General features: G+C 39.2%; 1 protein-coding gene across 1 annotated transcript in view; it reads right to left on the bottom strand.

Moving 5' to 3' along the window:
- Window positions 1–18,466, bottom strand: part of prkag2a (protein kinase, AMP-activated, gamma 2 non-catalytic subunit a) — a 124,402-nt gene extending 105,936 nt beyond the window's left edge. Inside the window, exons 1-2 of the mRNA XM_053487758.1 lie at window positions 18,055–18,466; window positions 2,357–2,428 (exon numbers count right to left, since the gene is read on the bottom strand). Coding sequence (XP_053343733.1) covers window positions 2,357–2,428; window positions 18,055–18,141 — 159 coding nt within the window. The 5' untranslated portion in view covers window positions 18,142–18,466. The remainder of the gene's footprint in view (window positions 1–2,356; window positions 2,429–18,054) is intronic.
- Window positions 18,467–23,264: the final 4,798 nt, after the last annotated feature.

Below are 23,264 nucleotides of genomic sequence, written 5' to 3'. Positions count from 1 at the left end.
TGATTATCATGTATATAATAAAATCATGGCCATAGTATAACACTGTGCCTTATTTTATTAGGCATATATATACACACACACACACACACACACACACACACACACACACACACACACATATACACATACAATAGTGAATTATTTTCTACATTCTACAACAATACTGGGGATTTCCAAACTATAAAATAACACATATGGAATTAGGTAATTATGAAACAACAACAAAAACAACAGTTAGTTGTTATTTTAAGACACAGAGGTCAGCCTTTCGGTAATAGTTCTTGCAAGAACAGTATTGTCAAGTGCATTTGCAAAATCTGTCAAGCACCATAATGAAACTGTCTCTCATGAGGGCCATCCCAGGAGAGCGAGACCAAACCTACCTCTGCCACAGACGAAAAGTTCATTTAGAGTTATCAGCCTGAAAAATGATCAATTAACAGCACCTCAGATTAGAGGCGTTATGAAGTCTTTACAGAGCATAAGTAGTAGAAACATCTCTATCAAATGTTCAAAAGAGGATTAATGCATTTTTTGGACGCCTTCAGCATTCCTTTACAATGTAGAAAGAAATAAAAATCAGGGACGATCATGAAGTTAGAAAGTGACCCCAAACCAATCTACCCCCATGAGCATGCAACAATCTTGGTGGTAAACTTCTTTTGGGCTTCTACTTCTCCACACCATAACTCAAACAGTGAAGGTGAACTCATTAGAGAACAATACATGTTTCACATTGTCCACAGCCCAAGATTTTATAAATTTTTTTTATATTATATATATATATATATATATATATATATATATATATATATATATATATATATATATATAATAAAATATATATAATAAAAACCCACACACACACTACCGGTCAAGAGTTTGGACACAAGTTTGGATTTATTTTCTACAGTGGAAAACAATGCTGGATTTTTGTATTATAAAATAACAACTATGGTGTTGGGTAATTAATTAAACAACAAAAACAATTATTATTTTAAGACCATAAAATTAGAAATAGACACACTCTCACACACTATATTGGCAAAAGTACTCGCTTGCCTGCCTTCGCATGCATATGAACTTGAGTAACATCCAAGTCAGGAGTCCTGACCTCAATCTGATAGGCCACCTTAGGGATGAATTAGAGCGGAGACTTTCTCCAGACATTCTCATCCAACATCAGTGTCTGACCTCACAAATGCGCCTCACAAAAGAATGGTTAAAAATTCCCATAAACCTTGTGGAAAGTCTTCACAGAAGAGTTGAAGCTGGTATAACTGCAAAGGGGGCGGGACCAACATCATATTAAACCATATGGATTAAGAATTGGATGTTACTCAAGTTCATATGCATTTGAAGGCAGGCGAGCGAATGCCTTTGTCAATATACAGTAGTGTACACTCACACACACATTCTCAGAATCCACCCTTTTCACTTTAATGACCTCAAAGCCATCAAACAAACACAAATCAAACCATATTAGACACAAGTATTTGGGACACATTGTTGATTCTCATGTTCATATCCACAGCCTGAAGAAAGGTACTGTATACTGTATACATTGGCGTGCCAATTATATATGTATTGTAAACTTTACAGTGGAAAATAATGGTAAAAAATGTATAATAAAATTATAAAAATTCAATTATAACAGTCATTTTATATAAACATAATCTAATAAATAACCTTAAATTATAAACCTAAACCAAACTGGCATGCTTGTGCAAACGTACCAAATTACACATTATGTTATACTATGTAAGACATGACAATCCTTTACAATAAATATATTTTGCATTTGTTAACTTTCATTTTTACAGCACTTTTCTTTTTTAGAACTTGTATAGATTACAGGCTAGTTGAGCACAAATCCCAAGACACACGTTGGAAATGAACAGCCTGTTCTTCACTTACATTTCAAGACCGTGGACGCTTGATTACAAACAAGGTTATTAAAAATGACCTTTCCTTAACGTCCAATTAGTGTGATAATCAAAACATTAGAATCAGGCCACGTCCCTGGGAAGCTTAATGCCAAGCTGTGATCGCACAGAAAAAAAACACATTCTCAGCACACTGTGAGCTTCTCGCTTATCACACATACACAGCTCCAGGCACCTCACAGGAACATCCTCACATCAAGGTGATGAATATGACTAAGTGTATTCACCCAGAATATTTAAGCCTGACAGTTTATTTCCTCTGGGGACCATTAGAATAGTGCTAGTATTGCATAATGCCTAGTTAATCATTAAAAATGATTTATTTATTTATTTATTTATTTATTGTCATCTGATTGAAAGCTACACACAATGGTTTCATCACAGATTATGTTGCATTTTGGTGACGTTACCTTATGTGTACTATCCTTGTCATTGTGCTCATCATCTCCCTCCAAAAAGGGCGTTGCAAACAAGCTCAGGTCCTGCAAAAGGAAAGAGAAATGGTCTTATTATCATGAACCAGCTCGATAAAGCAGCTCATTAATGTTAGTAAGGGCTAGTAAACAATAATTAAAATAAATAAAGAAATAAAAACAAAGAAATAAGAAAAGCATTGGTAATATAAAAAGTAAAAGTTATCTGGAAGTGTCACATTGTACTAGGTCGTCGGTCCTTTTAAAGGTATCAAGTAGACTTTTTCTGAGAGTGTATCTGAATTTCATGAATGTAAACTAACAGATTAAATGATAAGTATTACCTTGTACACAGTTTATATGAACCCTGGGCTTACAAATCCTATAAACCCTGACAAAGTTGCTTTCATTATATTCTTCTCTTCTCTCATTGACCTTACTGACTTTATCTTCTCAAAAATCTTAAATAAAAAACACTACTATAATTGTTTTACGTTTCAGATTTTAAACATGCGAGCCAAATCGAGTAGTACTGAATTTGTGCATATACTGGAGGTACGGTAGCCCCTAGGGACAAATTCAGTACTAAAGGCTCACTGGATTGATTGTGATGAACAGCAGTAAGCCCTAGGGACGGGCACTGGTGGCTTAGTGGTGGGTTTTTCCCCTGCCAGGCTGAAGGCTCAATTCCCCACACATTGCCCAAACCCGGCGGTCCCAAGCCTGGATAAATTGGGAGGGTTGAGTCAGGAAGTGCATCCGGCATAAAACCTGGGCTAAAGTTGTGTGTGGATCAGACGAAAGCAGATGAAAAGCCAACAACAAGGTACAGTAAACCCAAAAGGACACAGCACATGCAGAAGTGAAAGCACAAACGTTGATGGAAACAGGCTGCAAGAAAAACACCAAAAAGTGAAAATGTAAAAAAAAAAACTTAAATGCTGCAAAAATTAAAATAAACCCACAGCATATCCAGTCACAAGTTCACAGCTTCTAATACAATTCAATTATTATTTAATAATTTCCTCTAAACAGTTGATATTGAGATGTATCTGCTACTTACACTATGTCCTATAAAACCTTCATAACTTAATTTGTGATTTTTGAGACAGAAGTATGTTTGGGTCTTGCTTTCTTGGAAAGCCAGTTTCATCATGGTGCTTGATGGGTTTTGAAAATACTGTACTTGCAAGAACTATTCCAGAACAGCTGACCTGCTCAAATGCATAATTCCATGCGCGTTATTTCATAGCTTTAGTATTGGAATAGTCTAATTTACATAATCTCCATTATTGTTCTAGAATAAAGAAAATTTATTACCAAACAAAAAACATTGAATTGGGAGGGGCGTCCAAACATGTACTGGTACTGTACAAAAGTTAAAGGACAAAGAATACAAAAATGCCCTGCAACCCCCCAAAAAAACATACAAAAGTCACATGCAAAAAGAAAAACGCAGGAAAACTAAAGAAATAAAGCACAGTGATAAACAACCAATACATTCTAATGACTTGGTCTTCAGGACAGGAATGTAGAAGGACAGATGGTGGTGGACTTTGCAAAGAGGATGGAAATGGCAGTAGTAAATACTTTCTTCCAGAAGAGGCAGGAACATAGGGTGACATATAAGAGTGGAGGCAGAAGCACTCAGGTGGACTACATCTTGTGTCGACGTTGTAATCTGAAAGAGATCAGTGACTGCAAAGTGTTGGTAGGGGAGAGTGTAGCCAGACAAACACAGAATGGTGGTGTGTAAAATAACCCTGGTGGTGAGGAAGGCGAAGAGGACAAAGGCAGAGCAGAGGACAAAGTGGTGGAAGCTGAGAAAGGAAGAATGTTGTCAAGTCTTTAGGGAGGAGTTGAGACAGGCTGTGGGTGGTCAGGAGGTGCTTTCAGTTGACTGGACAACTACAGCCAATGTGATCAGGGAGACAGGTAGGAGGGTACTTGGTGTATCATCAGGTAAGGGGAAAGTGGACAAGGAGACTTGGTGTTGGAATGAGGAAGTCCAGGAGTGTATACAGGGAAAGAGGCTAGCTAAGAAGAAGTGGGACACTGAGAGGACTGAACAGAGTGGACAGGAGTACACAGAGATGCAGAGTAAGGTGAAGGTACAGGTGGCAAAGGCCAAACAAAGAGCATATGAGGACTTGTATGCTAGGCTAGACAGTAAGGAGGGAGAGGGGGATCTGTACAGGTTGGCAAGGCAGAGAGATAGAGATGGGAAGGATGTGCAGCAGGTTAGAGTGATTAAAGATAGAGATGGAAATGTACTGACAGATGCCAGGAGGGTGATGGGAAGATGGAAGGAGTACTTTAAGGAGTTGATGAATGAGGAAAACGAAAGACAACAAAGAGTAGAAGAGGTGACTGTTGTGGAACAGGAAGTAGCAAATATTGGTAGAAGTGAGGTGAGAAGGGCGTTGAAGAGGATGAAGAGTGGAAAGGCTGTTGGTCCTGATGACATACCTGTGGAGGTATGGAAATGCTTAGGAGAGGTGGCAGTAGAGTTTCTGACAAATTTGTTTAACCAGATCTTGGAGAGTGAGAGGATTCCAGAGGAATGAAGGAGAAGTGTATTGGTGCCGATTTTTAAGAACAAGGGAGATGTGCAAAGCTGTGGCAATTACAGAGGTATAAAGCTAATGAGCCAGACAATGAAGCTGCAGGAAAGAGTAGTGGAAGCTAGGTTAAGGGCAGAGGTGAGCATTTGTGAGCAGCAATATGGTTTTATGCCTAGAAAAAATATATCAGTTGCAGTATTTGCTTTAAGGATGCTGGCGGAGAAGTACATAGAAGGTAACAGGGAGTTGCAATGGGTCTTTGTAGATTTAGAGAAAGCGTATGACAGGGTGCCAAGAGAGGAGCTGTGGTATTGTATGAGAAGGTCTGGAGTGGCAGAGAAGTATGTTAGAGTGGTGCAGGACATGTATGAGAGCTGTAAGACCATGGTGAGATGTGCTGTAGGTGGACAGAAGAGTTTAAGGTGGAGGTGGGTCTGCATCAAGGATCGGCTCTAACCCCCTTTTTGTTTGCTCTGGTGATGGACAGGATGACAGATGAGGTAAGACAGGAGTCTCCATGGACTATGATGTTTGCAGATGACATTGTGCTCTGTAGCGAGAGCAGGGAACAGGTGGAGGAAAATTTGGAGAGGTGGAGGTATGCTCTGGAAAGCAGAGGAATGAAGGTTAGCCGCAGCAAGACAGAATACATGTGTGTAAATGAGAGGGACCCAAGAGGATTGGTGAGGCTACAGGGAGCAGAGGTATAGAAGGTGCAGGACTTTAAGTACTTAGGGTCAACGGTCCAGAGCAACGGAGAGTGTTCAAAGGAGGTGAAGAGGCGGGTACAGGCAGGTTGGAATGGGTGGAGAAAAGTGTCAGGTGTGTTGTGCGATAAAAGAGTATCAGCGAGAATAAAAAGAAAAGGTGTACAGGCGATGCTCTACGGCTTAGAGACAGTGCCGCTGAAGAAAAGACAGAAGGCAGAGTTGGAGGTAGCAGAGCTGAAGATGTTGTGGTTCTCTTTGGGAGTGACAAGGATGGATAGGATCAAGAATGAGTTCATCAGAGGGACAACCCATGTTAGATGTTTTGGAGATAAAGTCAGAGAGGCCAGATTGAGGTGGTTTGGACATGTTTAGAGGAGAGAGGGTGAATATATCGGTAGAAGGATGCTAAGGTTGGAACTGCCAGGCAGGAGGTCTAGAGGAAGACCAAAGAGGAGATTAATGGATGCAGTGAGAGAGGACATGAAGTTAGTTGGTGTGAGAGAAGAGGAGGCAGATGATAGGGTTAGATGGAGGCAAATGATTCGCTGTGGCGACCCATGGAACGGAACAGCCGAAAGACAAAAAAGACATTATAATGACTTCAAAACAAACAGTTCATTTTGTTCATTTATCTCTTGAAAACACGAATTGATGTCTCATTGATTGGTACCTCCTGGTCTGTGTAACCATTAGATCAAATAGAGCTCATCACTCCCCCATGCCATCCTGGAGCATTTCCACTCACTCACTCACTCATCTTTTATACTGCTTTATCCTGTATTCAGGGTCGCGGGGACCTGGAGCCAATCCCAGGAGACTTAGGGCACAAGGCATGGTACACTGGGTGCCAATCCATCGCAGGGCACACACACATACACACATATACACACTACGGGCAATTTGGGAACACCAATAAGCCTAATCATGCATATCTTTGGACTGTGGGAGGAAACCGGAGTACCCGTAGGAAACCCACCAAGCACGGGGAGAACATGTAAACTCCATACAGAGACGGGAATCGAGCCTGGCCGGAAATCAAACCCGGACCCTGGAGGTGCAAAAAAACAGTGCTAAAGGAGCATTTCCAGTTTAGCAAATTTATTTTACAGCATGTAAAGCCATTTCCAAAATAATTGTCTGCAGAAGCTTCCCATATATTTGCATACAAAGACTAAGACATTGACACTGCTGTTTAAATAATATTTCAAATAATATTTGGAAACTTATGCACAACAGCAAAACAAAATAGAATATTAAATGCACAGTGGGGCTTGATACAAGAGGACTGAAATATAATCACAAATATGCAATGCAGCAGGACATTTCTGGTCATACAGATGGAGGACCCAGTGGGAACAGAATATCTGTAAAATTGCCAGACCGCTGATCCAGAAATAAACAGGATGGACCACTATCCACTTGACTACCCAGCTCAATATCAGGAAATGGACAAATCACTGAAATACAGTATTTATTTATTTAATTAAACTGTAAAAAGGTTTCTAAAAGCTACAGCTTCATAAGAAGACATTAATGTCGCACTGTATACCGGTACTAAAAATATACCATGGTACTACAATTTAGAAAAGGGTACTATACCAGCATAGGTATACCAAGTGGAAGAGTGAAAGCAGAGGGCTTATTTGTTCTCTACAGAGACTAGACCTGAAGAGATGGTCATCTCAAAACGTGACCTGCAGTAAAATATGGAGATATTTTGTTGATTCTTTTCTTCACACTCAGTACAAAATCTATTTAAAAAAAAAAAAAAAAATATATATATATATATATATATATATATATATATATATATATATATATATACAGTGACAAGTTCTCTTACTTAGAAATCATAGAGGGGTCTACAATTTTCAGCGGTGCATTTCCACTGTGAGAGAAAAATCTGGAAATTACATTGTATGATTTTTTATTTGTATGAATTTGTCTGTAAATTACTGTGTCAAATAAGTATTTGGTCACTTGCTTACCACCCATATTTATGACCCTGAAAGACCTGTTATTTTGCTTTTAAATAGTCCAGCTACTCTCTGCTCATGATTCTAAATTACTAGCACCTGTTTGAAGTCGTTAGCTGTCATAAAGACACCTGTGCACCCCACAATCAGCCACAGTCTAAGTAGATACATGGGGTATTAATGATGCTAAGAATGGTGAAGAATCAGCCCAGAACTACACGGGAGGAGCTGGTCAATGCCGTGAAGAGAGCTAGGCCCATCGTTTCCAAGGCTATCATACTGTACATACTGTAATACACTAAAAGGTCATGGTTTAAAATCTTGCATCGCACGGATGGTTCCCCTGCCTAAGTCAGCCCATGTCCAGGCCCGTCTGAAGTTTGCCAGGGACCATTTGGATGATCCAGCAGAGTCATGGGAGAAAGTCCTGTGGTCAAATGTAACCAAAGTAGAACTTTTCAGTCTTAACTTCATTTGCCATGTTTGGAGGATGAAGAATGATGAGTATCATCCCAATAATACCATACCTACAGTGAAGCATGGGGTTGGAAGCATCATGCTCTGAGGGTGTTTTTCTGCACATTACATTAAGGAGAAGATGAACAAGGCCATGTATTGTGACATATTGGGCAAAAAACTCCTTCCCTCTTTCTTTTTTTTTAGTTCTTATGAAATGAACAACAAAGAAGCAAAAATTCCTTACTTTGAAACAGACAGAGAACCAAGTATAGTACAACAATGTATTTATTTACTGTATTCACCCTATTAAAGTGCTCTAAACCTGTTCATTTAAAAACCAGGTCACAGCCGAGAGTAAAGGAGCGGTTAAAAGGTGCACAAAAACTGTGTAAGATTTTGCCGAGATGAACATTATCTATACTGTGGGAAATCTAGCACATTGCAGTGTGCAATACACTAATACACACATACACTAAGGATACAGAATTTGCTTTTCATATCGCATATACACTAATGTGCAAAAGTCTTGAGCCACCCCTCATTTCTTCATATTAAATTTAAGGAAATGATGTGTGACAACACTGGTCGTCTTTATACTACTGAAATGAATGATTTAATTAAATTTCTCTGCCTATTCAATTCATGAAAACATTAAGAACCATTGCAACATCAGAGATATGGATGTGTGACATGGCAAAAAATATACATACTTTTTCTTAATATGCAACACATTTTATTAGGTAGACCAATGCATCTATAAGGTTTATGAAATAATCTAATTAGCCGGTCATATGACAGCAGGACAGATTACAAATTCGTATAGACGCAGGTCTAAAGTGTCAGTTCATGTTCATGTCAAATATTAGAATGTAAAAAAGACGATTGATTACTTTGACTGTCGGTGGAGCCACATATGGGCTGGTTTAAGTAGATTATACTTGGGCGGGCCAACTCACGCTACTGTTTATTCTGCTACTGCGAGAGCGGTGTAATGCAGTAGATGCCAGAACACAGCATCTAACTGCGTATTTGGATTTTCTGATATGTCATGTAGAACCAAAGTTTTATTACTATTACTAAAATGTGCAAATTTTACTGCTACCGGAATATGGGAATGATATCGAAAAATGTTGCCAAAAATTTTTTTTCTTTTTTTTTTATCACAGTGCGAATATTAGTATTATTTTTTGGTCACAAACAACTAAAACTACCATAAAAACCAGCGATCTTAGGAAACTGTGCCGTTTATTTGCCTATGCAATCCATTTTATATTATTTGCTAAGTCATGTTTGTATAGCTGGTTAAAATTAAACACGTGATAGTCTTCGGCCCTGCCGACTGACTGCTGGTAGTACCTTCATGTTAGAGCCCCCTAGTGACGGGGAGGAATTAGATCAAGTTCTGAAGAGAGCAAAACTGAGGATAGAGAAACAGAGGCAGTTAATCAGTGCAACAATCTTTAAAAATTTCATTCTTTAGCCCTATTCACATGGGATTAGAATTACCTGGAGACCTCGTGTGATTAGTAATAATTGCACAGGTTTGTCTGTGATCCTAATCCCATGAGAATCGGCCATTTATTTGTAATTTGTAAAGTATGACCTAATATATTTTGCCGAACACCGAGATCCTGTGATGATATAAGTCCCATGTGAATCAGCATGTTTGTGGTTTGACCAGGATTTATCTAAGTCATATATAATTTTTTCAAAGTTTTTATGTCCTATGTGCCTTTTTATCCATCATCCACGAAGAATGGAGGCTGTGTTGGAGTGCTTTGAAAGTATATTTTGGGTGCTGTGTAATATCACTATATACCATACAACAATAGAGTGTACATAAAAAGAACGCTGAAAACCATCAGAAGATCGAGAGAGGATGTTACGCAAGGCCTTGACATCATATCCGGGAGATAACCGTAATATTATCCGTAAATTAGAGAAAAATTGTTGGGATCGCTTATCCAGTGCGAATTTGCCACATGAAATTCAGACGTTAGGGGGATGGGGAAGGGCAATCATTTTGAAATCACATGCGGCCCCCAGATAATATTAGTCTTATATGAATATGGCTTTTGCATGGGTGATTTACTTTATTTTATTTTATTTTTTCAAATATCAACATGATATTTAACAAAATAGTAGACTTTTTCTAGCACTTTGATGTGACATGGCATTTTATGCCAGGGTTGATGTGATTCCATTGCGTTTAAGAAACACGGCGAAAGACTTTGATACAAGTTTCTTTGAGGCTGTTTTACATTGAGGGCTTCATGGCTGTCTCATCCTAAATGGTAAAAACAGGAATTTGGGGAAAATCAGTCGGATTATTTAGAAAAGTAATAGCACATCATTCCCGCTGAAGAGGAGGGCTTTGCACTTTTGAAAATTTATGAGGGTGACTACCAACAAACTGATTAAGTGTTCTTTGGCACACTTCCCCAATCACCATGATTCATAATTGAGCCTGCTTTATTTCTTCATATTTTGCTGCCAAAGAGACAGACTTTCTTGTTTTTTTTATGTACTGTAGTCTTGAGGAATAGTTCTCCAGGCTTCCTCAATGACTTTTTTGCCTCTCATTTTTAGAGGAATTTTTTATGCATGTTAAGCCAGACAGAGATTATTATACTGGTGATGCTAAATGCCGAGTGGTTGGGACAGACGAGAGGGGAAACGAGGTTGCTGCTGCGGTTGATATATATATAACCAACCAATTTTTAAATTGTATTTTTGGGCACTTTTCGGCCTGTCACAGTAAAACATTTGTTCTCATTCAAATAAATTTATTCTACATCATTTAATATAAAGAAAGACTTTTACCCAGTACTGTATTTGGATTGTATTGTGGAACTTTTGTTGTTTCCACTATGTTCATGTTCTTCATTAATATTATCCTGTTTTTGTTTTTGTAACTGCTCCAGCCAGGTCCCCTATGATGTCAGCCGCTGACTTCTCATGGGAATACCGAATATATACAACACCAGACAACAAATTCTACAAATACTTCACTATAAACGTATGAATTCTGCTTTGGTGTGGAGTTCGATTTATGACATAAAATGACCACTTATACGCTTTTCCTCCATGAACTTCACCTCTGCTTTATCCACTAGTTAAGATATTGACAATAATATGACATGTTGACAAATAAATTATTATTCCATAATAGTAAAGTCATCCAGTTATTATTACCATGATGGTTTTTTGTTTTTTTTTGTTGTTATAACTACCGGAAAAAAATAATGGCTCGCAATAAAATAACCCATCACTACTGTAAGCCCATCCTGTTGGTGTTAAACCTTCATAAAACACATCCAGCTTGTTTACGAAAAAACAGGAGTAGATTATGTAACAACACGGAGCTCATGACCTCCCGCTGCTGAATCAACATTTCCCCAAACCACACAGTGATCACCGAGACACAGCATGGGGGGGGCAAAGAAATAAGCAGCCTATGTTATTATGACAAAGCAGATGCTTACGCTGTTTATTCAATATCATTTAATATTAAGTGTAAATAACACAATGACGCTCAGGTCCAGCTGCTGAACCGCTGCCTGGCTCGGAGCCAAATACTCTGGAAATAGTTGGCTGAACGTCAAGAGGAATGATTGGGGTGATCAAACAGAGGGAAGAGTGTTCAGGCTTTAACTAGTGCTCTCTGCCGAGGCCCTCCCCGCTAGAAGATCTGACGCCGAGACATCAGTGCCATCCCCGGATTGGAACAGTCATGACCGACTCAACTCAGAAAGATCTCACAAAACTCTTCTCACTCTCAGATTTTTAACACTCATGGATCATATGTATTTGCTCTATGTAACATTTATATTTAAAGAATTTTCACACTCTTTTATCAGGATTTTCGCTTTCTTATATGTATTATTTAGCTACAGTATGTTCATATTTCTTCATTCTGATTCCACCATACCTGTCTACAAGGATGCTAATCTGTTAAGATAAGAGATTTTGTTTACATGCACAAAACATTTGATCGAAATATAACCCTTTGGCATGTGCAAAATGGATCTGCTCACTAAACCGAGTTTAATCTGTCAGAAATATAACAGAAGAATTGTTTACCTGCACCTTTACAGGTAGGTTATGCTTCCAATCTTTACTAACAAATTCTACACTCTGCGGTATAATTAGTTACAAGAATTCCGTCTCATCTATGAATGGTTAAACACGTATGAAACAATTTTTCAAGCCAGTCAGCGGATCTGGTCAGACTGTTCTCGTTGACCTTTTCGCCCTCCATGCTACACAGATTTAATGTTTGCATGATGTTTATATGTTTTTATCCTGTATACAGGTTTGCAGGGGTCCTAGAGGCTATCCTGGAAGACTTAACGTACGAGGCAGGGCACACACATACACACTAATGCTCATTTACAGTACACTGTATGGCCAATTCTCCATGCAAACTCCATGCACACAGACCCGAGGCGGGAATAGAACCCAGACCCTGAACGTGCAAGGCGACAGTTATATCCACTATGTAACCCCCCACTGATTATTCTGATTATTAACAGATTAATAGGGTACATCTCAACACATCTACTGTTCATTATTAATTATGTATGCATCTGTTTTATTGCAATGGGGCAAGAATGAAATGCTGCTTCAGCAAAACAGGACGAAGACTAACTCACTGGGTCAAAACTGAAGTTAACACCCAAGGGAAATAAGGCTTGGCAATGACTGACAGGATAGACACAATGTTTATAGGCTACTTTGCAAATTAGTAAGTGGTGATGTTCAGGTGAGGCTCATCAGTAATCGGGATGTCTGGAGTGTGTGGGATTCATAGTTCTCTGAGGGTAATTTGTTTAGAAGTGTTTCTATCACTGAACCTCCAATAACAAGAAAGGACAGGAAAGTAGAACTTGTAAAAGTTTAACATTTTTCACACTAGTTACTATTCTTCTTTTGACAACTTCATATATTTGCAACCTGTAGTGTTCTTGCATTTATACACACATACACATATCTGCAAAGATGTGCACATGTATGACATACACATGAAATTACATGCACAAACAACTAAGTAACCTTAAAAAAAGAAATAGTAGGTTTATACTTACAGTATTCATTTTGTATTCAAATACTTATTTAGTAGAACCACCACAATGACTTGTTAACCTACAAGTTAAAGGTCCTGCTCTGTAATCTGACCTTGCACATAGTTTGTAAATAGATTTGCTGATCTACTCCACCTGATATTATCTGAGCACTAGTAACAGAGACAATCTTAACACAATTTGATAAAACATACACAATGAGACAGCGTAAGCAAGCTTGTGTCCTTCATTTCCACTATTTTCTCAGTTTGTATAAATGTTCTTGCCATTAAAAGATAATTAAGCATGCAATGAGGTTTATTTCCACAACAGAACACTGAGCCATGAGCACGAGTCAATAAGGTACATGAGCGGAGGAAAAAGACTGATCTTTAGTCTATAATGTACAAACATTTACAAGGCGATAAAGAAAAAAGCCAACTAAAATTATCCAAGCAAAAATTGGTACAAAGCAAAAAAAAAAAAAGCTAATTTAGGTACAATAAATGTCCATCCAGCTATACATTCCTTTACCCATTCTAAACCATCTATAATACTTCCTCAGCAACCCAACCAACAAACCAAAGTCACATCTACCTACCCATCCATCCATCTTTCCATCTATTTATGCTCCTTCCATTCTATTTACCATCCATCCATCTGTCTTTTCTCCATCCATTCCACCAAACCCATCTATCCCTTCATCTATTTATCCATCTATCCATTCTATTTTCGATCCATCCACCTACCTAACTATCCATTTATTTTTCAACCATGCATTCCTCCAACCCACCCATTCAGCCACCATACATTCCAACAACCAAAGACCCAACCACTTACCCATCCATTTATCCATCCATCCTACCTACCACCCATTCACCCTTCATCCATACATTACACCAACCAGATTTCCAGCCATTTCTCCATCCAACCAACCATTTTACCAGCCACCTACCAATCTAATCTGTTCTTCCTCAATTCAACCAAAAAAACAAACATTCATCCATCCATTCATTCCACCAACCAATCAACCACCCATCCATCTATTCAATCTATCCGTGCATCCATCCATTTATTCCAGCAACCCACCCAGTCACCCAAGTACAGTATAATAACTTAAACAATCATTAATTCCACCAATGCACAAGCGAATTAGCCGGTCATCTATTCATTCATCCATCTGGTACCTAATCATCAATTCATTCACCCATTGATTTAGAAACAACCCGTTTTTAAATTCGGGCTCATAATGGTAATAATGGAATCTCAGTTTACATTTCCCCTGCATAGAGGGAAGCTATGTTTGTGGTGACACACTGTGATGAAATGGCATTAGATTTGGGAAAAAGGCATAAACAGCATTACTTTATACAGCATCTCAAACAATATCAGTGAGCTTCTGGCATCGTTATGCTGATGGAATACAGATTTGATTATTGTTCCTCCGTTAACTACTTTAAATTATACTAAACAAGCTTATTAGATTTTGCATCATTTTCTCTCTGTAAACATGACAGCACAGATAATTATATTTCCATTGTCCAAGAAAATGATAACAGCTCGATAGCAAAGATTACTGCTACTAACTGATTTACCAGAATTTTATACCAGTATTTTAAAAGTCATTATTAAACCTTTTTCTATAATCAAGTTACATATTAATTCTTTTGCTAGGTATGGGACTGGTTCAGCCAGAGGCCAGTCCTATAATATATTGATGATGATGATGATAATTATTATTATTATAATTTTAATTATTATAAACAACATGACACTTCAAATGCCATCTATCCATCTATCTATCAGTCAAGTGACGTGACAAATGTGAGATTCATGACGTTGCCCACTTATATGTTGGCTTTTCATTTTATTTAAATTTGGGTAAAACCACTTGGACCCAAAGATTACATTTATCTCTGCCCAGGCACAGCACAGTGTGTTCTCACTCCGCAAACATACCAGATTTTGGGGCCAAGTCTACTTGGATATGTGGCCAATTCTGTGGTGTAGAAGAACCCCAACTTTTACCTTAGAACCTAATGAGTGATAAAGATGAATGTTCTTATAATCAAAATAATAAATTATTTCCTATTGTAAACTATTTAGATTTGGTCTACTATGAATTAAACAAATCTGAATTCTATTTTTAAATGCAGTGCCTGACCCCTGCACGTAACCATTACCTGCAAACGAATTGTGCCATCAACTAGCTTTTCCAGTGTTTTAGCAATTATACTATTACTTACTATACAAAATGACATAAAAGGTGACGATGGCACCGTCTACTGAATTTTAAAGATAGTAAGATACACCTGTGGAAGGTTTCTTGCCTGCCATGCGAAATGCCTACAGTAGGTTTAATTCCCGCCCAATGCCCAAATCCCAACCCCAGTTTCTGTCATTGGATAGATCCTTACACTGGGTTACTTACTAATTACCATGGGCTAATGCCTAGATTGCGTCAGAAAGCAACAAGTTGTGTGCGGATCAGATGGGAGCAGCTAAAGGACCAAGATATGTACTGTATAGACCTGCAGGGTTGAGGGTTTGTCCTAGGTCTGTGTGGAATTTGCATGATCTCCCTGTGCTTGGTGGGTTTCCTCCCACTGCCCAAAAACATGCACATTACATCATTAGATCTATTAGATCATTCCCAAATTTTGTTCTCCTCTGCTCCTGTCAAAAGGTTGCCACAGCAAACCAGCTGATCCGCACAACAGTTTGGCAGAGTTTTTATATCAAATACCCTTCCTGATGCAACCCTCTCATTTCATCCAAGCTTGGGGCCAACACTGCATCCAGTGGCTGAGGTTTGGGCATTGGCTGAGAATCACACTTGGGCCTTATGCATTCTTCTTTGTCTTTTGGCTGTTCCCTTTCAGGGGTCGCCACAGTGAATCATCTGCCTCCATCTAACTCTATCCTCTGCATCCTCTTCTCCACACCAACTAACTTCATGTCCTCTCTCACTGCATCCATAAATCTCCACTTTGGTCTTCCTCTAGACCTCCTGCCTGGCAGTTCAAACCTCAGCATCCTTCTACCGATATATTCACCATCTCTCCTCTGAACATGTCAAAGCCACCTCAATCTGGCCTCTCTGACTTTATCTCCAAAACATCTAACATGGGTTGTCCCTCTGACGAACTCATTCTTGATCCTATCCATCCTTGTCACTCCTAAGGAGATCCTCAACATCTTCAGCTCTGCTACCTCCAACTCTGCCTACTGTCTTTTCTTCAGTGCCACTGTCTCTAAGCCGTAGAGCACCGCTGGTCTCACCACTGTCCTGTACACCTTTTCTTTTCATTCTCGCTGATACTCTTTTATCGTACAACACACCTAAAACTTTTCTCCACCCATTCCAACCTTCCTGTACCCGCCTCTTCACCTCGTTTCCACACTTTCCATTGCTCTGGACTGTTGACCCTAAGTACTTAAAGTCCTGCACCTTCTTTACCTCTGCTCCCTCTATCCTCACCGTTCCTCTTGGGTCCCTCTCATTCACGCACATGTATTTCGTCTTACTGCGGCTAACATTCCTCTGCTTTCCAGAATTTTCTTCCACCTGTTCCCTGCTCTCGCTACAAAGCACAATGTCATCTGCAAACATCATAGTCCATGGAGACTCCTGTCTAACCTCATCTGTCATCCTGTCCATCACCAGAGCAAACAAAAAGGGGCTTAGAGCTGATCCTTGATGCAGACCCACCTCCACCTTGAACTCTTCTGTCACACCTACAGCACATCTTACCACTGTCTTACAGCTTTCATACATGTCCTGCACCACTCTAACATACTTCTCTGCCACTCCTGTCCATGCATGGCAGGCATGAAACCTACTACTGAGCCACCGTAGATGCAGAATGAAAGGATAATAATTGCTAGTTTAAACACACTTTCTCACTCACTTATCTTCTATACCGCTATATCCTGTATTCAGGGTCGTGGGGACCTGGAGTCTATCCCAGGAGGCTTAGGGCATGAGGCAGGATACACCCTGGACAGGGTGCCAATCCATCGCAGGGCACACACAAAAACACACCACACACACTCATTCACACACTACGGACAATTTGGGAACGCCAATTAGCCTAACCTGCATATCTTTGGACTGTGGGAGGAAACCAGAGTACCCAGAGGAAACCCACCAAGCACGGGGAGAACATGCAAACTCCATGCATAAACAGATGGGAATCAAGCCTGGCCAGGAATCGAACACGGACACCGGAGGTGTAAGGCGACAGTGTGAACCACTACGCCTAGTTTAAATACAGAGGTTCGAAGATGGATGGATATTTATTTAGTAATTATAGGCCTAGATGATTATGAAACTCAGGGGAATATAGGTTTAAACAGTTTATGGAAAAACAAAATATAAGTTTTGTGTGGTAAACCAAGGACCATGCCCTGTCCTGTACATTTAAGTGTTAAGTTTTTATTTAACTAATCCGCAAATTTCCAACAAAGCGGGCGTGACCGAGAAGAGTAAACACTACAATTTGTATTAAATAAAACACAAGCACTGATATGGAGGGAAGCAATGGGCGTGGCTACATGACGCTGATAATGGGCGTGGCTACATGACGCCGGTAATGGGCGTGGTCCGATCCTGGCAATAGTAACCAGAGTGGAGCGGCTACAGTGTGATTGAGTTAGACTTGAACAAATGGCCATCTGCAGCAGCAGGTTGTGAGAGTGACAAGAAAGCTGATTAGTTGTGAATTTGTTCATAAACGGAACAGAGATGAGAGTCTGACTGAGTATAAAACCGCAACATCCTGCTGTTTCTAACGCAGCTCGTGTTTCTCATAGTGTTGTGATGAAGTTCATGCATCATGCCATGCCCATGGTTCACATCTCCACATCCAACGCCCCATGCAGCAGTGAGGAAATAACAGGACATGTAACAGGACAACTTACCGGCATGTTCAAGCGAAGCGTTGTCCTTCTTCTTGTCCATTTCTTCCTGCTATCTGTCTTCTTTGGATCCATCGCAGAGCTTCCCATCTTCCCTGCGGATAATCTCCACTTACAATAAGACTGATCTAAGCAGCACTCTTTAATCGATAGATTTTTCTTTTTAAACACACAAACACGAGCAGATCAATAATGTGATCAGTGATGATCAGGAAAGCAGATCAGCTTGTCAGTCTTGTCAACTCCAAAAATCAAGGAAGAAAAAGAAATGCGTTCTCTCTCTCTGTCACACACTCTTTTGCAGTCGATCTGCTTGTAAAGCTCTACATGTTGTTCATGACAGAAATAAAACATCCAAGGTCAAGTGTTTTAGATGAACCTCCAGTCTACTCCAAGCCCTGCACACTTGTATGAAAAACAAACGCGCGGCATCCGAGTCCTCACTGAACCAAGCGGAGGATTTAAAAGCCTCCGAGATCCTATGGAAGGCCACCGGGGTCAAAACATCAACACTTAAGCGCGCCACTCCTCTGCATCTTCACCTTCGCTAACTATAATGTTGATTGAGGCTGGGAAGCCTGTTCTGGCAACATTGGGCGTATACGGGATGCCAGTGTATCACAAGGCTTCATGCTCCAACAAACACACACACACACACACACACACACATTTGCACTCTCTCTCTCTCACACACACATTTGCACTCTCTCTCTCACACACACATTTGCACTCTCACTTAGTAATGCCAACTACAGTGGTACCTCAGCATATGAATTTTATACATTCCAGCAGCGATTTCTTAAGGTGAAAATTTGTGATCTTGCGAAATGCATTTTCCCATTGGAAATAATGCAGATACAGCCACCCAAAAAATATTACCAATATTGCCAACTTCCAACATATAATTATATTTCTGCATATAAAAATAATTAAAACATTTAGAAAAGACATGTAAATAAAGTAAAATATAAAATAAATATACATTAAACCTCATTTAACCTTAACTTATGATTCCTTTTGGTACCGGCTGCTTTAAAAGCTAAACTGAAAGTGGCTCCCTTTTCTTCTTGCTGCACTTCTTGCTAATATTCTTGGGACTCATGGTGCTAGTATTTACAAATTTTTGCACAAAATGCAGACAAAAAAATAAGTGTAACCTTGGTTGCTTGGCTTTCCACTGATGCAAACAAGTTTTGATCGACTACCGGAAGTATACACAAACGCAAGGGCAAATTTCTTGCAAAAAAAAAAAAAATTGTAAGTAACGTCTTCAGTCCAGCAACAAAGTTGTCATAAATCTTTTATATAAAATATACATGTAGTAGATAGCACTGTGGTCTTGCACCACCACCAGGGTCAGGGTTTGATTCCCACCTTGGATCAGTGTGCGTGGAGATTGTATGTTCTCTAAATTTTCCCTATTTTATTTTTAATATTATATGACATTGTTTGATTTACATGGAAAAAGGGCGAGCTGCAGTGCAGGCTGCTAAACATGCTGCTAGTTCACTCAGCAAGTACTGTGTGCCAGAGCAACCCTTGTTATTGTCACTAACTCACCCATCGTCTATACCACCTTAACCTGTATTCAGGGTCGCGGGAGGCCTGGAGTCTATGCCAGGAGACACACATACACTCACTCACACACTACAGGCAATTTGGAAATGCCAATTAGCCTAATCTGCAGGTCTTTGGACTGTGGAAGGAAACCCACCAAGCATGGGGAGAACATGCAAACTCCATGCACACAGAGGCGGAAATCAAGCCTGGCCGGGAATCGAACCCGGACACTGGATACGCAAGGCAACAGATTTTTTTTTTTTGTTTTGGGTTAGTGTTACCAAGCCTATTCTACTCCAATTACTGAAATGGATATCATTATTTATTCAGTCAAAATGTTTACGTGCACAGTTAAATGGAGCTATGGTTAGGAGTTAGGTCATTTAATTGGATGACTGTCCCTGTCCCATTATACAAGCATGACATTGATTTATTGTCCCAAGAATGTCTGACTCTGCTACGATAGGTGGTGATATGTCGCCTTTCAGCTTGTTAATATTGTAGATCACAATATTAGATACACCTATTAGATTACAGATTAAAAAAAAGGACAAACAAGTTAAGCAAGCGGCAAATGGTAGCATTTTAAATGACAAAAACATGGACAACTTTACAGCACTGTAAATTTCACACATGTAAATGCTGTACGTTTTGTTACTTTTTTACAAATTAGATCTACACTACACCTTGTGTTACTGGTGGTATCTAAAGACAGACATCGCTATGCAGTTTGCGGCTCCTTCCACTGTTGCTAATTATGGTAGATTTCTAGGTGAAAGCCCAGGGCAGGGATTGTAATGCATGAGCGGAGCACCTAGGCCAATTTCCAACTGAATTATATGTCCAAGAAAAACTCAACTCCCACCCATATTATCTAGGTATGCTAGTTTAATTTTGAGAAATTTAGTATGAATTACAGTAAGGTAAGTACACTTTCTCTCAGACTAACATGTTTATATATTTTTTAGTCTGTTTTTTAATTGAACTAACACAGTCTGACTAACAACGGCATTTAAACCAACTGATAAAGCCACCAAATCAAATAGTTAAAAGAACTGTAACATGATAACTGTGTACAAATAAACATTCATCCATTTACTCATTTACCATCCAACTTATCCAGTGTAGAGTGAAGAGGGGGGTCTGAACCCTATTACAAAGAACTCAGGACAAAAGGCAGCAGGCATTTTGGATGAGGTACCAACTCGTTGCAGGGTACAGACTCACATATCCAATCACACACCCAGGTCAATTTGGAAAGAAAACAGAAGTCCTCAGAAGAAACCCATGTAGCACTGTGAGCACATGCTTATTCCATACCCACAGACCAGAGGCAAGATTTGAAGTCTGGATATTATAATTTTTTTCTTTAATCCACTTGCTAGAGCTGTTCATGGATGTTAATGGCTATTCATGGGTCTGGGGTAGCTCAAGGCATTGGACTATGGTTCAAAAGGTCCCAGTTCAAATCTCACAACCACCAAGTTGTCCCTGTTGGGCCCTTAAACAAGGCCCTTAACTCTCAACTGCTCAGATATATAATGAGATAAAAATGAATAAATGTAATGTAATGTTGTTCCAATCGCAAAAAGAAAGATGACTGAAGACCATGGTGGATACATCCTCCAAGTAGCAAAAAAAAAATTCTGTACCTTTAACAGTGGATGGTAGCTAGTTGTGGAGGTCTGGCCATTAGCATCATTGCTAAAAAAAAAAAAACATTTACTGTGAGGCATGATAAGATAATTAAACATTATTTCAAAAGAATATTTAAATTCTACAATTACATAATAGTAATTATGACATCCTGTTGGCTATACAATATACATTATGTTATTTGTTACTGGACACAACCTTAAACCATCTACCGTGATTGAATGACATCCCTAACAAACACTGCATAATATTCACCCAATTGAAAACAAATACATTTGGCCCTTTTGGCCTTCCACAGGCTCTTTGTAACCGTTAAAATGTAGCACTAGATTGCTGTGAGACCATCAAATTGGGAGTGAATTTGAAACAGGTGATTGAAATAGAATATGTTTGACAACAATGCTACAGTAAATAGCAAGAATTACAGGGTTGATTTGCTTGGACTGGCACAGTGAATTCCATTGCACCCAAGCACAGTATGAAAGAATGCATTTGGTGATGTGCTGTGAATTGCACATCATTAGCCAGTCCACTCCTTGGATGAAAAACAAGAAAGAAGACAATTTCTTGGGCTGTAACTCGGTCTGTATAAGTGGCTTTAGTTTGAGATTTGTCGATTCAGCTGAGTCATGTCTGATGCCGTTTGTCTGTGGAGTACCTCAGACAGCTACATGCAATGTAATATGCTTATTAGTCATCTGAAATGGATTTTTGCAACCTGGGTCAGCCTCGACTCTAAATTTGTAGGTGACTATAGCAATATACTGTAGACACTGACAAAGAAACAATGAACCTACCATATTTCTATACAAACAGGGAAAATCAATGCCAGTTCATAAAGACCTAAATACACAATATGTAAGGGCAACATGCCTCTTTATCAGGGTCTCCAAAAATATTGAGCCTAATTAATTGAAATAATATTAATATTAATATTAATTAGTTTTTTTGTCAATATAAAATGAAACTCACAAAAATCATACAGGCATTATAATGTAAAGAACCCTATTTTGAACAGCAACAGCACTATATCAGAACTGCCCTTTGTGGCTTTGTAGCAGATTCTGGTAGCATGAACTACTTTCTGAAGTATAGCAAGCTCAATCAGAGTGCATTAATCAGAGAATAGGCTCATGGTAACTCTGGAGGAGCTGCAAAGATCCACAGCTTAGATGAGAGAATCTGTCTACAGGACAACTATTAGTCGTGCACTCCACAAATCTGGACTTTATGGAAAAGTGTCAAAAAGAAAGCCATTGTTAAAAAAAAAGGGATAGGAAGTCCCATTTGCAGTTTGCGACATGCCATGTGGGGGACACAGCAAACATGTGGAAGAAGGTGCTCAAATGCAAACATACTGTAGCAAATCGCTATGTATGGCGGAAAACTAACAATTTGCATGGTGGTGCCAGCATCATGCTTTTCTACAGTCGGGACAGGTAAGCTGGTCAGAATTGATGGGAAGATGGATGGAGCCAAATACAGGGTAATCTTGGTGGAGAAACACCTTCCAGCAGGAAAATATCCCTAAACATTGTAGCCAGAGCTACAATGGAATGGTTTAGATCAAAGCATATTCATGTGTTAGAATGGCCCAGTCAAAGTCCAGACCGAAATGCAATTAAGAATCTGTGGCAAGACTTGAAAATCGCTGTTTACCGACACTCTTCATCCAACCTGACTGAGCTTGAGCTATTTTGCAAAGAAGAATGGACAAAATTTTCACTCTTTAGATGTGCAAAGGTCGTAGAGACATACCTCAAAAACTTGCAGCTGTAATTGCAGTGAAAGATGGTTCTACAAAGTATTGACCCAGGATGGGCTTAATAGAAATATATGCAACACTTTTTTCCCCTTTTGTATATGAAATAAAATTCAAAAGTAATTTTCCTTCCACTTCACAATTATGTGCCACTTTGTGTTAGTCTATCACAAAAAATCACATTAAAATACACTAATGTTTGTGGTTGTAACTTGACAAAATGTCAGGGGTGTGA

This window comes from Clarias gariepinus, chromosome 26 (genome assembly GCF_024256425.1).
Source record: "Clarias gariepinus isolate MV-2021 ecotype Netherlands chromosome 26, CGAR_prim_01v2, whole genome shotgun sequence".
NCBI classification, from domain to species: domain Eukaryota; kingdom Metazoa; phylum Chordata; class Actinopteri; order Siluriformes; family Clariidae; genus Clarias; species Clarias gariepinus.
The sequence above is the reverse complement of the archived record's forward strand: the minus strand, read 5'-3'. Positions and strand labels throughout refer to the sequence as shown.